At 37.0% G+C, this 17,036-nt stretch overlaps 2 protein-coding genes across 2 annotated transcripts in view; both read left to right on the forward strand.

Moving 5' to 3' along the window:
• The window catches only part of btv (dynein cytoplasmic heavy chain beethoven), a 122,622-nt gene extending 114,126 nt beyond the window's left edge, over positions 1-8,496 (forward strand). The window contains exons 57-61 of the mRNA XM_071695629.1: positions 2,560-2,720; positions 3,940-4,176; positions 4,882-5,119; positions 7,099-7,294; positions 8,373-8,496. Coding sequence (XP_071551730.1) covers positions 2,560-2,720; positions 3,940-4,176; positions 4,882-5,119; positions 7,099-7,223 — 761 coding nt within the window. The 3' untranslated portion in view covers positions 7,224-7,294; positions 8,373-8,496. The remainder of the gene's footprint in view (positions 1-2,559; positions 2,721-3,939; positions 4,177-4,881; positions 5,120-7,098; positions 7,295-8,372) is intronic.
• Positions 7,410-16,266, forward strand: LOC139766711 (cytoplasmic dynein 2 heavy chain 1-like). The gene is made up of 8 exons (XM_071695630.1): positions 7,410-7,430; positions 8,373-8,496; positions 10,036-10,133; positions 10,271-10,480; positions 11,674-11,915; positions 12,041-12,242; positions 14,420-14,494; positions 16,123-16,266. The coding sequence occupies exons 1-8, from the start codon at positions 7,410-7,412 to the stop codon at positions 16,264-16,266; spliced, it is 1,116 nt and encodes a 371-aa protein (XP_071551731.1).
• The last annotated feature ends 770 nt before the right edge of the window (positions 16,267-17,036 follow it).

Below are 17,036 nucleotides of genomic sequence, written 5' to 3' on the forward strand. Positions count from 1 at the left end.
CAGATTCTTCGGTGAAACAATATAGAACAGAATAACAAAGAATTTCAGTCATTGTCAGACTTTTTTCACAAAAGCAACCACTATTTATTGTCCTTTCATTACAGTAGCTAAGGTCTAAGCTAGCTTACAGAGATCTCACTGCTCTCCTCCACAAAAGAGACAAAACTTCAATTGCTCTCAAATACAATAAGAAAGCCATTTGACCATGACATTATTGGAACATTGTTATTTGAATTATTAACAGAGAACCAGACTTTTTGAAAACAATAGGCCCATAACCGGAAAGGAGGCACAGTGTTCCTTTGGATGCAGCACGGTTTCTTAGAGAAACAGTGCTCCTTAGGGAAAACAGTGATACAAACCACTCTGCAGACTGCGAGTGTGTGATTGATGATTGAATTATCATGTATGAGTAATGTAGTGAGTGAAATGGTTATGGTAGTGTTGACAAAACATAGCCTACATTTATCTTTGAAAGCTTACTGATGATTATCACTTAATGTTTTTAAACATCTTTTATTTGAGATATTAAGGAAAACTGTACTTCAGGAAAACAATAGGCCCACAGCTAAGGAGGAAGCATAGTGTTTGTTTGGAGGAATTAGTATTCTTTGGTGGGTAGTGAAGATAATGTGCATTACTCCACAGACAGCGAGTGTGCATGTTGACTCATTTGTGAGTTAACATGTACTGTAATGTATGAGTAATGTAGTGAGTGAGGTGGTTATGGTAGTGTCAGCAAAACATAGTCCACGTTTATCTTCAAAAGCTTATGGAAACATTGCTTATTTGAATCATTGATAAGAACTGCACTTCAGCAAAACAACAGGCCCTTGACAAAGAAGAAAGCAGTGTTCCTCTAGGGTAAGCAGTGTTCCTTGGTAGGAAGCAAAGGTAGTGTATACCGATCTGCCAATGTACAACTGTAGTTTTGCCTTGGTACAATACCTGTATTATCTTTTTGTTCATGCATAAGTCACATTGTGATAAAGATTGGCATCCCAGAAATGCCTATAATGAAAATTTAGAGGTTTTGTTTGGTGACCTGGTGCCAGTGGGATAACCAGCAGACAATTTAGCAATTTCTTTACCAAACATCCTTACCCATGTGGCTGATAATATTGTTGCACTTTCACCATGATACAGGTAAGATATGGTCACTATTTCATTCATATCAGTAATACATGTCTGTTTCATCATCAATAATGGCATAAAGCAGTGAGTTCCGAATGACATTTACCACCCCCAGGAAAAATCCTGGATCCATGCCCATAACATACTATATATAAACATTTCAACTGATATAATTTTCCTACAGTTGTAAGTGGTTTATTCTTGTTTTGGCAGTGTTATCATTTGATTAGGAAGGCTCTCTTTCTCAATTACTTCAGGCCTCTGAAAAACTGATGTTGACTGTTATATGAGTTGTATGGTAAATGAAAGATATTTTGGCTAAGCATCTTAGCTTGACAGTTACTTGAGACCACCGGCTACTCAAGCATATGGGGTATGTGTTAGCATTCTTTTTGGCAAAGACATTTAGCAAGTCTCGAACATTAGTTTGACATGAATGATCTGCATTGTAGTCATAGTAGGAAATTTCCCCAGCATGAATGTGTCTAGGTAGCCCATGCAACATTACCCTTGTTTTTGTGTCCCTAAAGTGTGTAATATTATACTTGATTCATTAAATACCTTTATTATTATTGTCAAACAACTCATCAAGTTAGCATCTGCAGCTGAGTACATCATCTGTAACATAATGTGAAAATGTGTATGGTACTTCCACAAAAAAATCTTTTAAGAGTAAATATGTATAAACTGTTAAGGTTGACATCTGTTTGCTGGTGAGAACTTCATCAATTTGAGACACATTATAAGTGAGGGTACAAGAAATGATGAAGCAGGTCAGGCACTTCTTTGAAAATTTTAGTAAGACTAATTTCAGAGAAAATTTTCAGTTATTGTTATTCAGGGAGTGATGTGACAAGCTTCAGATGCCTTAGTCTTTTACCTCATTTACTGTGACTGATATCAGGTGGTCTGCCCAATGCAGATTGACTCACAGTAGCTAGAATTTGTTAAGTTTCATAAAGCATTGTAGTATGAGCACATTGATGTTTGTGTCATACTAAGGTTATAGATTAACAATCCATTTTGCTTATGCCTAAGACACTGCAACTTTTGTTGAAAGAAAATGATGAAGTTAATCATTTCAGAAAGTTTTAAATGTTAGATGAGTGTCATTTGCCTACCATGTGTGCTGTGTAGAAGTTGTAACACTTATTACTTGTCTGCAGCACTGTAGAAATTATGGTTTGTTTATGATTTATATGTCATTTTCATTTTGTGTGCATTGGTGATACAGAATAATATGGAGTTATACAGTTTTTAAAGTAATGCATTTCTTTCTCAGGTGTATCTATATTTTAAAAAAATCATAAGCTATTTTATGAGGATACCATTTGAAGTTCATTGTTAACTACTCAGTAAATAAACTATTCATTCCATAATGAAAATATGAACATAAAAAATAAATGTAATGCTGGTTTCCTTTAGGAATAAAAGAACTGTCTCCTCCTGCTCTCAACCTTCGCCGTCTTCTACCTGAGACAACGGCCATAGAACCTATTTTGATTATTATCTCCCCTGGTGCTGATCCATCACAGGAGCTTCTTGAACTTGTCAAAAATACCATAGGAAATACCAACTACCATGAGGTATGATGAAAAAATCAGCCAGTTCTTTCAATTAAACAGAGATTTCCTCATTTTATGCTTGGTAATATGATTACCATCCTTAAACGTAAAGGAGTACAGTAATAACTGACAGTGAGTTATTACTCTAGCTTTATAACTTAATGGGGAATAGCACTTACCAAATGCTAATTTTCAGTTATTTTTTTTCTCCATTTCAGCTGAAGTTTATGTACATTGGATCATATGTACTGCAGATTGTTATTTTATATCAGTGAAGTTTTATAAGTGAATGTAAGCATATTGATGATCACTCTGGAGAGAAGAGGTGACTAAGGCTATGTAAAAGAAAAAATCATGAAAAAATCTGTATCTTTCATATTGCTCTCATTAATCAAAGTTTCTCAAGACCCTAGGTTTCTTTGTCTGTAGGTTCCAAAAATAAGCTTAATGAACTTTTGTCTTTACAGTAGGCACAGGAGAGGTCAAGATTCATATCCTGCCATTCATATATATTCTAAAAACTTTGGTTTTAAGTTGACTTTTCAGACACAAATTACTAAACCGTAAAACATAGTCTCACCAACTGGAGTATTCATTAAAGAATTCAGGACTTCTTTTACTGCATTTTCAACAGTTGTTAGGATGCTTTCCTGTAAAGCATCATTTGTTACCTATACCTTTCAATTTGTAATACACCATTGGAGCTTACTAGATTCTCCATCTCCTTAATTCTCTCTTGTTTGTCAGTGCAAGTTAATTTCCTCCTTCCTTCATGTGACCATTCTCTGTAAGTCAGTGCCAGAAGCCTCCTCCTTCCTTCATGTGACTATGCTCTCACTTTTGTTCACAGTGCAAATCCTATTAATTAAAGAAATGGGGTTTTGAAGTAAGGAAAACCTTTCTTCCTGCAGGGAAGTCTTATGAACAATTCCCTTTGCCTTTCCCTGTCCTCCTTACGCTCTCCATTTCACTTGTTCCCCTCCAAAGTAGAGGGGTGTTGGGAGGTGGGAAGTAAGCTACAGACAGAGGGAACTTTTGAAAATATAGTGAGATATCAGAGCAAGCATCTGTCTTATGGACAGAATGGGTGCATTATTCCCCAGTGTGGCTAGTGGGGTCAGTAGGATATGATTAACTGATCCTAGCTGTGTAAATTTTCACTCTTGCTCAAGAACAATTTTCATATAAGAAGAAAATGCATTTCATAGTCCAAAACCCCATTTCTGTACATTCTTGACAGGTGGCTATGGGACAAGGGCAGAGTGAGATAGCTTTGAATCTACTTCGTGAATGTGCAGCTGCTGGTCACTGGCTGTGTCTCAAGAACCTCCATCTGGTGACTGCATGGTTGCCCATTCTAGAGAAAGAGCTGAATTCTCTTCAACCACACCAAGATTTCCGCTTGTGGCTTACTGCAGAACCACATGCAAAGTTTACTCCCATAATACTTCAAACAAGTCTAAAAGTCACCTATGAGGTTAGGGGTACTTCATTATGTTGTGAGCATAACTTTAGAATTTTTTAAGTGAATAATACATTAGATTTTTAGTTCTCTTCTTAAGAGCACATAGTGATATTCAGTATATTTTGGGGAGAGGATATTTTAGAAAGAGAACACATTTTAGTTAATGTTGTACAAGGGCTTTCTATTTATTGTTTTATAATTCTGTTTGCATGCAGTATGTTTACTCTGACTGTCTGGAGGCTGATCTGTGTAGATAATACTATTACATAACATTACACTTTAATAATTTGAAATAAACATGATGACATGAAGAAATGGCCCAACAATGAAATTCACAGCTTTTGTTGATTCAAGATTATTTTTTGGTGGACAGCTCTATATTATTATAACTGCCATATTTCAGTATGGGACAGCAATGAAATCGTATAGAAACATGAATCTTGGCTTCTGAGGTATCAGCACTACAAGGCTGACCATAACAATAATTCTGAATACTGTTGGAGGGTTGATATTTACAGAATTTGTACATCCCATTGATATTCATATGTGAAATGCATAATTAGCCATTTCATGAAAGGGAGAGCAAGAGAGAGAGATGTGTAATTATATGAAAGCCGTATGAAATATTTTCTTCATAGTCTTAGGAAAGGCAATATTAAGGTCATTTTGGTGATAAAAGGGTTTCTAAATGTAATATTTATATGATTTGTCTTCTAGGCACCAGCAGGAATCAAGAAGAATCTGCAGCGGACTTATGACTCATGGTCCCCTGAACTTATTGCTCGTGGAAACAATGTCAACCGTTCTCAAGCACTCTTTGTTTTAGCTTGGTTCCATGCTATTGTTCAGGAACGCAGGACCTACATTCCACAAGGATGGTCCAAGTTCTATGAGTTCTCGTTGGCTGACTTAAAAGCTGGGGCAGACATTTTGGATAGATTGTATAAACAAGAAGGTTGGTACTGAATCATAATCAGTGTAAACTCTGGTATAGCTGCATTTACTTTCCCTTGATGTGGATTTGGGAGGTAATCATATCCCTAAATTGACAGATGCATTATTTTCCTTTTTAAAGCTTTGGCTGTAGAATTGATTCCCAGGTGCATTCCCAATTTTCAGTGAAATTTGAAAATGGTAAGTGTTCCTTTTTTACTAATTCTTTATCAAGGTAAAACCATAAAGTTTCCATATCTGGTATTTTTTCCTAAAACAGCTTCTGATGGCAGAATAGCATAAAACTTCACATGTGTAACAGATTTAATGCTCCTACAGTCAAAATGATGAATCAGTTGTAAAGGATGTGGAAGAATTCTAGGAGTGTTGGTTTTAAAGGAGGCTAAGTAGCCCCTTGTTGCCAGCTCATGAACACTCATCCAAAACATAGTGTATATTATGATTATATATCTTTACTCATGCATTCTAAAATCTAATGCATACACCCTTAACAATGAACAAATTTTAAAGGCTGCAAAAAAATGAAAACACTGAATTTAGAAGGAAGCTAAGCAACTTTATGTTGCCATTTCTTGAGCACACATCAAAAGCATTGTATATCATTTATTTATTTTGCTTTGTCGCTGTCTCCCGCATTTGCGAGGTAGCGCAAGGAAACAGACAAAAGAAATGGCCCAACCCACCCCCATACACATGTATATACATACACGTCCCCACACGCAAATATACATACCCATACATCTCACTGTACACATATATATACACACACAGACATATACATATATACACATGCACACAATTCACACTGTCTGCCTTTATTCATTCCCATTGCCACCTCGCCACACATGGAATAACATCCCCCTCCCCCTTCATGTGTGTGAGGTAGCGCTAGGAAAAGACAATAAAGGCCCCATTCGTTCACACTCAGTCTCTAGCTGTCATGCAATAATGCCTGAAACCACAGCTCCCTTTCCACATCCAGGCCCCACAGAACTTTCCATGGTTTACCCCAGACGCTTCACATGCCCTGATTCAATCCATTGACAGCACGTCGACCCCGGTATACCACATCGATCTAATTCACTCTATTCCTTGCCCGCCTTTCACCTTCCTGCATGTTCAGGCCCCAATCACTCAAAATCTTTTTCACTCCATCTTTCCACCTCCAATTTGGTCTCCCACTTCTCCTCGTTCCCTCCACCTCGGACACATATATCCTCTTGGTCAATCTTTCCTCACTCATTCTCTCCATGTGCCCAAACCATTTCAAAACACCCTCTTCTGCTCTCTCAACCACACTCTTCTTATTTCCTTACATCTCTCTTACCCTTACATTACTTACTCGATCGATATATATATATATATATATATATATATATATATATATATATATATATATATATATATATATGTATATATATATAATAATGATAATGATAATAATATTTCCATTACAGATTGTTGTATAGTTTTCAGATTTTTAAGTAAATGATACAATAACAAAAGCAGACTGCAGTTTTACTGATAGCTAGGTAGTTCTTATCATGCTGATTACATTTTATTTTATCAAGAAGAAAAAGATTAGATGTAAGGTTGCCCCATTTCAGTCATACATCACTATTGCATTATATTTCAGAGTTTCTTAATGTGGTTTATGGTAGTTAATGATAGAAACCTGTAACTGATCCAGTAAATAAAGAAAGGGGTGTTACTGGATTCTGCCTGCTTGAGGATACACTACAAACTAAGTCACCTTTAGGGAGGCTGTATCACTGGGAGTACAGTCGCATCAAAGAACTTCTCATCCCAAAGGGGTCTACATTTTCCTACTGCTGGAAGAAGTGCAACTTTGAGCTGCTAAAGCCAGGAGAAAGATCTTGAGTAAAACCAGAACTCTTTCATAGAAACAAAGTAAGGAACATATTTGCCATATGTAGTGTGTAACTGTTTGCTTGAATGTTACGTATTCTGATTTTTCAGGTGAAGTAAAATGGAACTTTATCATGGCTTGTTTGAAAATGCAATCTATGGTGGACGTGTGGATAATGTGTGGGATATTCGAGTTCTTACTGCATACCTGCATATCTTCTTTACAAATGAAGTAATTGGTGGACGTAAACCAGCTTTGAACCAGTTAGCACAGAATCTAACTCTACCAACTACTGTTAATTATCAGGTAGGGATTTACTAGCATACTGGCAGGAACTTTACCGTTAGCATTGAATCAGAATGCTATTTAATTGGTTTACTTGACAGAAAATTGCTAAGACAGATTTATGTAATTAAACAGCATGGACCCCATGAGGGTGGAGGTGATAATGCTGACAAAATTATCCTCTTTTTCTTCTCATACAACTCAGATCCACCAATTCAGGTACTCTTTGCAATAACTCTCTAACTTACTTGGAGATCAGAAATGCTTTGATTGTAATCATCTGCAAATATTTTGGAGAAAAAATAAACAAGCAATAACTTCCCAACTTAAGGGCAAAACATTCTATAAAAGCTTTCTCTTCATGTAACTTTAGGCTGCGTTGCCCAGTATCTCTGAGTCAGTTGATTCCCAAAATAGACAAGCTATTTCAATCTGCAATAAGTTCTTTTGGCTTAGCATTCTACAAACTAAATTTCTCTGAATGTTGCCACCCATGATTGATAATTTACAAATTGGCCAAGAAGATAGACTTAACATATCCACAAGTAATGAGAGAACATTCTTTGCTAGATCTTTATGATATGCAAACAAGATGTCAAGAAGAACCTTCAAGACATCAAAGAACTTAGCTAATGCCATATAGAAAATAAGTTTGTACTCTGTGATTGTCAACCTACCTTGCTTTGTTTCAGACCTATTAAATATGTATATGACAAATGTAACAGAGGTGTTTGTAGATGCTTTACCTACAGTCATTTCTTACTACAAATGGGATTTGACAGCTGATTAGTTAGTCTCATCTCGGGACCATTGAATGTCCAATGTATGCATTTGAGAACGCAACATTTAGTTTTTGATTCCTCATTTTACAGGGATTATGCTGCCTATCACCTAGACTGGTTATGGGCTCATGGCTCTGCAGATCTATTTACATTGTTCTTTTTCAGAAAGAAATTTCTTTTATTTCGAAACTGATTTTCTACATTTTATACTTTTAAGTATAATAATGATTAAGTTATGAAACTATATAGAATATATACATCATGTAACAGATAAGATAGGAATTGATTCATTAAAGTAAGCTGCAAATTTTTCACAGGATTACATTGGCCTTATAAGAAACTTGCCTGATGAAGATGATCCAGCATACTTTGGTCTGCCAGCAAATATTGAAAGGTCTTGGCAGCGCATTGTCAGCTCACAGGTTATTTCTCAATTGAAGGGTAGGTCGATCATTGTCTCATTTTTCTGTATCAGAATATGGTTGGGTTTACAGAGATATTGTTGAAACAGATGGTTACTGTATTTCTGCATATGATCTGTGCGTTTTGTTTTTCCAGGTTATGTTTTGCCTTTGCCTGCATCTTCTCACATTTAAATATATTCTTGAATATTTTTCTTAAATCCATTTTTGCTTTGAATTCCTGTTTCCTGAGCAATCCATCCTTCACTTGATCAATCACTTGATCAACCTTTGTTAAAACTTATCATTTTCCTTTTGACTTGATACAGAATAAGAATACAAAGTGTCCAACTATAAAGGAAAATATAGGAAAAGTGTTTATCATAATTACAGAGGAAAGCGGTTGCTTAGTATAGTTAGCAATGTGTATTGTGGGATGGTGCTTGATCATGTTAAAAGGATTAGTGAATCCCATGTTAGGAAAAGTACCAAGTGAACTCAGGAAGAGAAGAGTGTGTGTATAACAGAGTCTTGTACTTAGACAAGTAAAGGTGAGTTATAGAAAAAAAAAAGGTGTCTGCAGCATTTATAGATATAGAAAAGGGATAAGATAATGTAAAGAGGAAACATTTCTGGAAAATCCCTGCTGTATATAGAGTGCATGGAACACTTCAGAATGCTGTTTGACAGTTGCTGTATGCAGATAATCCTGTGATGCCAGCTAAGTGAGAAGAGCTGAATAATTGGGCTACATAATTGGTTTTTGGAGGAGGAAGATCTTGAAAATGAAACTGAACATTACTACTTTGTGAAAGGGAAAGATCACAGCATAATATCAATTTGTTTGATTAAGAATTGAGAGTTGTGGAGGTGTTTAAATAATTGGGAATATATTTCATTGAAGAGGTTATGGAAAAGCTGAAGTTGAGGGTAGAATCACTCAAAGAAGGAAAATTTGGAGGTGCACTAAAAGCTTGTCAAAGAATGTCCCACTCCTGAGGTGTCCATCCTTTCCATGCAACTAAATATTTGATCATTGTGTACCTTGAAGCTGCAGGAACCTTTGGAGAAGGGTCCATATAGTTATATGATAATGATAATAATAGAAGATGTTTCATAGTATGAAGGGAAGAAGTGAACCCCAAAAGACAGATGAATTCTCTGATTGATTAGTTAACATCAGGGGGTATTAGAGATAGTGATGCCAGAGGATTGATTTTAGTGAAACTGTTGTGTGTACAAGGATAAGTGTGAAAGGTGTAAGTCTCTCCAGAGAGATTAGTTTAGAATGAAAGTTAATTTTTTTCTTTAGTTGGTGTGGAAAACTTCATTGTTACTCAATACATAGAATGGTATATGTGATTGATCCATGAGGCTATGTGCACTTGATCCACTTTTTTAGGGCATTGATGCTCTTACAAGGTTTGTAATTACCTCTGTAGTCCCATGTAAGCTGTGTACAGTATTCTCATATTCATATGATTTGTTCTTTCAGTGCTGACTTGTTTAACATATATTTTTCATTTTGCCCAATGCTGGAAAGATATAAATAATACTAGATTATAAATTCCTTTACCAGTTTTGATGAGGTCACCGGAGCTTGCAAGCCGCTTTGATCGTGAAAAGTGGCATGCCCAGCTATCACCAGTTTTGAATTTGTGGAAGAAATTAAATCAGGTAACTAGTGGTGGTGTACAAGATTTACTTCTTTTTATGTTGCTTTAATATCAACTAAGCATTAAACAGAAAAGAGCAAAGAGCAGTAATTTTCTCCATGTTGTGTAATGACTAATTGATTTTTTCAAATCAAACAGGGTGCTAATCTTATTCAGGCCAAAGTTGCTATACCAAGCTCATCAGCAGAATCCCCAATCAAGGCCTTCATTCAACTGGAGTATTATTCAGTGATCAGTATTGTACAGACAGTCCATCGTTCTTTAGCCCAGCTTTCAAAAGTTATTCGTGGAACACTACTTCTGAGCGCAGGAGTCCAGAAACTTGCTGAATCTCTCTTAAGGCAAGAAGTAAGTACATGGACTTCTTTAAATCTTACTTGCATAGCCATAGTCAACTGTCTGTAGTTGTTAGATTTTTTTCTGGCAAGTAAGCTTACTCAGCAGTGCTAAGTGTAAAGCAATCCAACTTGTAAGCTGCCCACAATTGGACAGTTTCCTCACACAGTGCAGGTTCTATTAACTTATGCTATTGTATTAATTCAGTTCCTTCTTCAGAAAGCTGGTTGCTTGCATGCATTTTCCATTAACTTATCCATGCACTACTTGATCATTCAATGTGTGATTAATGTTTGCCCAATGGCAACTCGAATGTGGGTTGTTTTGATGTATTTTTTCTCAGCACTGCTAAACTTTGGAACTTCTTTTGGCTTTCCTAACATTTATGATGTACCCCTTTTAAAAGGAAAACTTTCTTCTCAAAAACATTGAGAGTATAGTACCTGATCTCTATTTTGGTACAAAGAACTTACATAAAAAAAAAATGCCAGTAACTCTTTCAATGCTGTTACCTTCAATTGAGGCATTTATTTTCCCAAGTTGAATTCTCAACACATTGTAAGGTCTTTTGGCTGACTGTAGATGGTACCCCAAACAAAGGAGTCCTGGAGCTGCCATAGGGCCTCAGTAACCCCAATAGTGATGACAGTGGGCATTTTTGTGTCTTTTTTAGGGACACTGTCTCTTAACACCCACTGCTGCCTATAGTGCCCTTTTTGCAGACACACCTACCGTAATTGAGGTTAGCCAGTCTGGTAAAAATTTTCCCCAAACTACAAGTGCTTTACTCATAACTAACAAGAAAAACAAAACAATGGTGCCAATAGTTTTTCTGTCATGTTTCATGTCACATAAGCAAAATAAAGTCACAAAATGTAAACTTGCATACATGGAATTGGCCTGTCTGGTAAATATTGTTATAAACTAGGACTGGTCAAGACTTCATTCTAAGGAAGAAATGTATTCCGAGTTTTGTGTACTTTCTGATAATACTGTAATAATAATGATAATAATAATGATAATAATAATGATAATGATAATAATGATAGAAAGTTATTTGTACATGATTGGGAGGCTCCCCCCAAAAAGAATCAAGCATTCAAAGAACAGAGGAATACTAAAGTTATAGAAGATAAATAAACAGAAGACAACAGATAGAGAGACAGACAAATACTCTAGACATCATTCCATTATATACTTTGTAGGCTGCAGGCACATTTGAAATTGTCTTTGGTGGTATTTCACAGACCCCAAGTGGTTGGCAAAAACTATGGGATGGACCAGAGGATCCTTTGCAGTACTTGAGGAGTCTTATAAGGCGGGCACTAGGAATTGGAAAGTGGGTGGGTAAAAGTGACCAGGGCAATCTTCTTAGAGAAGCACTGGACCTTTCAGACCTGCTTCACCCAGCTACATTCCTAAATGCTCTTCGTCAGCAAACTGCACGGTGAGTAAAGGTTTCAGTGACTTTTCGTTTTCCTGACAAAAAAAAACTTTGATTTATTCATATTGAATATCAGCAGCACTAAAAAGTTAAACTTCCACCTGACCGCAGAACTTCAAAAATTGCAGGGAATATGGAACCTCCATGGATAATTTGGTGTTTGTAACCTCATGGTCACGTGGAGGGATTCCAGATGCCAAGGTTTCCATGAAGTGGAGTGGACTGCAGCTAGAGGGTGCAACTTTTGATGGATCCCGACTGATGCATAACTCTCATGATTCGCCCAGTATTACTGTTGCTCCTATGTGTACAGTAGCATGGATGCCAAAGGTAGGAAGTAGTTCATTTGTTCTTTAATCAAACTGCATTAGCTTTCATTTTAGAAGTTATGTCTTATGTTTAGAATTAAATGGCAGGATAGGTTCCGAAATACAGAGGGATGAGTCTGATTGGGTGTATTGGCAATATGAAACTGACTTTAAATATATCGCAATACAATGATGGTATCATCATGATTTAGTGATTTTGCACAAATGCATTGATACAGAAAGGGACACTCAAACTGATTGATTTGAAATTTCAATAGCTTCTCACATTTTTTCTGATATCTCTTCTAGCTTACAGGGATACAGCAGGCCAAAAAACAGTGCTATATTATGGGCTCTAAAAGCACCAAACCTGATTGATTGCCAATAGTTAGCTCTCCTCATGCAATGCAAGCAAAGTTTTCATTGTTACCTAAACCTACTGCTAGGTGACATGTCTACTTGAGGTCACCCAACTTACTAAAATCATAACATGCTGGTCTAGAAGAAGTAAGCTACTGCAAGGGGTTAGACAGTGCATACCTTTATGTTACAGAGGTTCATAATAGTATTATGATACAAAAACCTTTTCTGAGCTTTATGGGTGACCTAAGAGACATCAGCAAATAATAAATCACCTTATTTATAAAGTGGAGGAATTTTACTTGTCTGCTCAGACTTGGACAAAAGCCCTTTGATGAGGGGTCCTTGGCTTATATTCCCAGGGCCTCTTTCACCAAGGGGTCCGAAGGTTGTACAATAATAACAATAATGGTGTGTGCTGCCTCATATTTTCCTCTTCTGTGTTCTCCTTTAAATAGTATGAAAGGCAAGAAAATTGCAATCTAAACTAATGTAACATAAATCCCAGTTTTGAAGGTATCCCATAAACTCACGGAATCCAAATGAAACAACAATATTTCTGTGATGCACCAAAACCACAGCTCCCTCTCCACATCCAGGCCCCACAAAACTTTCCATGGTTTATCCCAGACACTTCACATGCCCCGGTTCAATCCACTGACAGCACGTTGACCCCGGTATACCACATCGTTCCAGTTCATTCTATTCCTTGCACGCCTTTTATCCTCCTGCATGTTCAGGCCCCTATTGCTCAAAATGTTTTTTTTTCACTCCATCCTGCCACCTTCAATTTGGTCTTCCACTCCTCCTCGTTCCCTCCACCTCTGACACGTATATCCTCTTTGTCAATCTTTCCTGACTCATTCTCTCCATGTGACCATACCATTTCAATATACCCTCTTATGCTCTCTCAACCACTCTTTTTATTACCACACATCTCTCTTACCCTTTCATTACTTAATCAAACCACCTCACACCACATATTGTCCTCAAACACCTCATTTCCAATGCATCCACCCTCCTTTGCACAACCCTATCTATAGCCTATGCCTCGCAACCACATAACATTGTTGAAACCACTATTCCTTCAAACATACCCATTTTTGCTTTCCAAGATAATGTTCTCGCCTTCCACACATTCTTCAATTTTACTCAGTCTGGCCATTGATAAACCTTCTACCCTTGAAGAAGCTTTGTTATCCATTTTAAAGGATTCATTTTTACTTTTTTAAGAAATTTTCTGAGGTATCTGAATGTTCCTTGGCTTTCATTTCTAGATCACGAAGGAGAGCTTTTGAAGTAGATTCTCATGGATGAGTCCAGTGCTTTTTAAAAGCCTAATAACTTGCATACCTTCAACCCATTTCTCACCTTTGAGGTTAAAACTTATCCTCATTAGAGAAGCCTATTTAAATGTTATAAATGAACTTTTCCCTCTGGACCCATGTTATCATTTCAGTAGTAAACCTTTGCAAGTACTCAGCCATTTGCTGTTTGATTATTTTTCAGTATTTTACAAAGTGTGCTTGCCAGTGATATCACTTTTCAAGATGGTAGTTTTATGCTCATGGGGCCCCACTCTTGGACATTTACCATTATACAGCCTTTTAAATTTCTGCATGTTGTCTACATTGTCCCTGTTTTCCTTGTTTATTCCATTTGATGCTCATACAAATGAATTTTCTCATGTGTGGAGGGAATAGTGAATGAGTTTGCATATTCAGTAATAGGTTTGTTAAAAGGTACAAGTGAATGCATGTGTAGATTAAAATGTAGGAATTATCATCATTTTGTTTAGATTTTACACTTCAAAAGAATTATTTGAAGATATATTTACAGAATCTTCCAAATCGGGTGTACCATGAGGAACTGCTGTCTGTGCCTGTGTACTCATCCTCTGACCGGGAACAATTGGTAGGCAGCGTAGATCTACCTTGCCCTGCACCCCATTATGAATGGCGTCAAGCTGGTTTGGCACTCTTCTTGATAACATAAATTTCAGAAATTGAGTCATGAATAAATACAACTGAGCCATCACATATTCTTGGTCATCATAGTTCTAAAGACCATATATAATGCACTGTATTAGATACCCTGTTGTAAAATATTAGTCATAATGTACTACAGTAGATGTAACATAATACATGTTCCAGCAAACACATGGTCCCCAAGACACTTAAAAAGGTGCAAATATTCATTATCATACAGTAAATCCTTGCTTTAATGGACCCCGATATAAAACGGATTTTGGATTTAGTGGACTGGGCAGATAATAATACATTAATTCATATTAATCAAAAATGTCCAGAAGAATGAAAAAATCTCAAATGCTGCTCCATGCACCTTTCATATGACACTTGTTTTGGGTACTGTGGAATAGTCTTGCTTTATGGTGGTCTCAGTCTGCCTCAAGCTTTCGTGTGGTCAGGTTGTATACAGGAAATTGTGACTTTATTTAATAATTTTGTAATCTTTACAATTCAAAATGGCATCAAGTGATAGAGGAGTTAAAACCATGCGTGTGAACTGTATATTGTATTGAAAAATGACCCATAGGTTACATTCAATTTCATGGACTTTCGGCATTAATGGACACCCCTCACCCCATTAGTCCATTAAATCGAGGGTTTCCTGTACCATGAGAGAGATGAGAAAGAACACTGCCCACATATCTCATTTGTGTTACAGAAGGTGATACGGTGGGGGTGGGAGTGGGTTGCAGGAAATAACTTTATGAAGGTGGTAACAAAAGAAAACATGCAATAATTTTCTTTCCTTGGAGGCTCAGTCACGTGTTCCTAATGCCTCACTACGAAAGGAAAGGGAGTTATGAAATAGATAAATGAAGGAACAGTTGTTTCTTCTGCCTTAGCATGGTAGCCTCAGGAACAAAAGAACAATGGCCTTGTTAGCATGCATTTACTCACTAAAAGTCATGTATAATGCACTGAAATCAGCACTTATATACGTAATTACTTGCAGACCTAAGGCATCTCTTTTATCTTTACAAAACTTCTGCAGCTCTCAGGAAGCCAGCTATATTCACTAATTGGGACTATAGATCATGTGATGCGAGTTCATTTATGTGAAGAAAGTGCAGGCTATTGAGTAGTAAGTGCTGAGTGTCTTTGTGAAGGTAGTTGCATTGTGGGCCTGAGGGCAGGGTGGTGCCGGGAATGGATTGAAGGCAAGCACGTATGAATGTGTACATGTGTATATATTTATATGCCTGTACATGTATATGTTGATATGTATATTTGTGTACATGTATGGGCATTTATGTATATATGTGTGTACAAGTGGATAGGTCGTTCTTCGTCCGTTTCCTGGCGCCAACTTGCTGATGCAAGAAAAGGCAATCAAGTATAAATAAATATATGTTTTGTATATTGGTAGCAGCTCCTCATGTAAACCTAATCTGTTAGTATAACTTACTTTTTTCATCAGATTCTTCATGAATCTTTCAAGTTGTCTGATATCTCCTTTTCACATGGTTGGGAAGACTGTGTAAGATACCTCTAATAATTATCTCAACATTTCAGTCTGAACCCATGAAATCATCAAAATCATCTTCAGGAATGTGCAGAGAAGTCAGTGGACTTTTCACTCCAAAGGAGTTTACATTTCCCTGCTATTGTAAGTTGGGGTTGCAGGAGCCTTTAGAAAGAGCCTGTGTAGCACCATGAATCTTCTATCCATATCAAGCTACTGCAGGACTTGGGAAGCTGGCACATGCCCCTGTCAGGACCATGTCATGAAGTTTTGTGTGCACCTGAGAGCAGAGTGTGCAGGACATTCATGAGTATGAAGGGTCTTAGGATATATTGAAACAGCTGTAGGAGCCTTTAATGAAGGTCCTGGGTAACACTCCATCTTAAGCAAGGCTACTATTGACCCTACAATTTTGCCAAAAGGCAAGGCTAACACACAGCACTCAGTGCTGGAAAACCTAGAGTTAGGAAGAACAAGGTGTGAGTTATGTGTTGTTGAGTTTTATGTGCGACAAGGAGAGACTGTATGTTTGTGGAGATAATGCCAGCATTCCACATGCTGGTGAGGCAGAAAGAATATTCACCTACCTGGATCAGAGGAGTGCAACTTGACAACCAATCAAGTCTGGCTCACTATGCAGCCATCACTAACCTGCCAAATACCTAGACAGGTCATACTGGTAATATATACCTCCCTGGTTGGTGGCTACCATCTAATACTGACTTATAACATTATCCCATGCTAGAATTAAGAGACTGGCCATAACAACTGTCTCTGTAACTAAGTATGACATACATAGACCATACACACTTTCCTCTTGTAGGTTCATTCATGATAGTGCCAACAATTCATACACTTTATTCACTCTGCAAAAAATTAAAAATGACTCGTAAATTACAATAAATTCTTTAGTAACTGTATCATAACAAATGACTATAAATTCTTTAGTAACAATCATGTGCTA

This window comes from Panulirus ornatus, chromosome 58, assembly GCF_036320965.1.
Source record: "Panulirus ornatus isolate Po-2019 chromosome 58, ASM3632096v1, whole genome shotgun sequence".
NCBI lineage: Eukaryota > Metazoa > Arthropoda > Malacostraca > Decapoda > Palinuridae > Panulirus > Panulirus ornatus.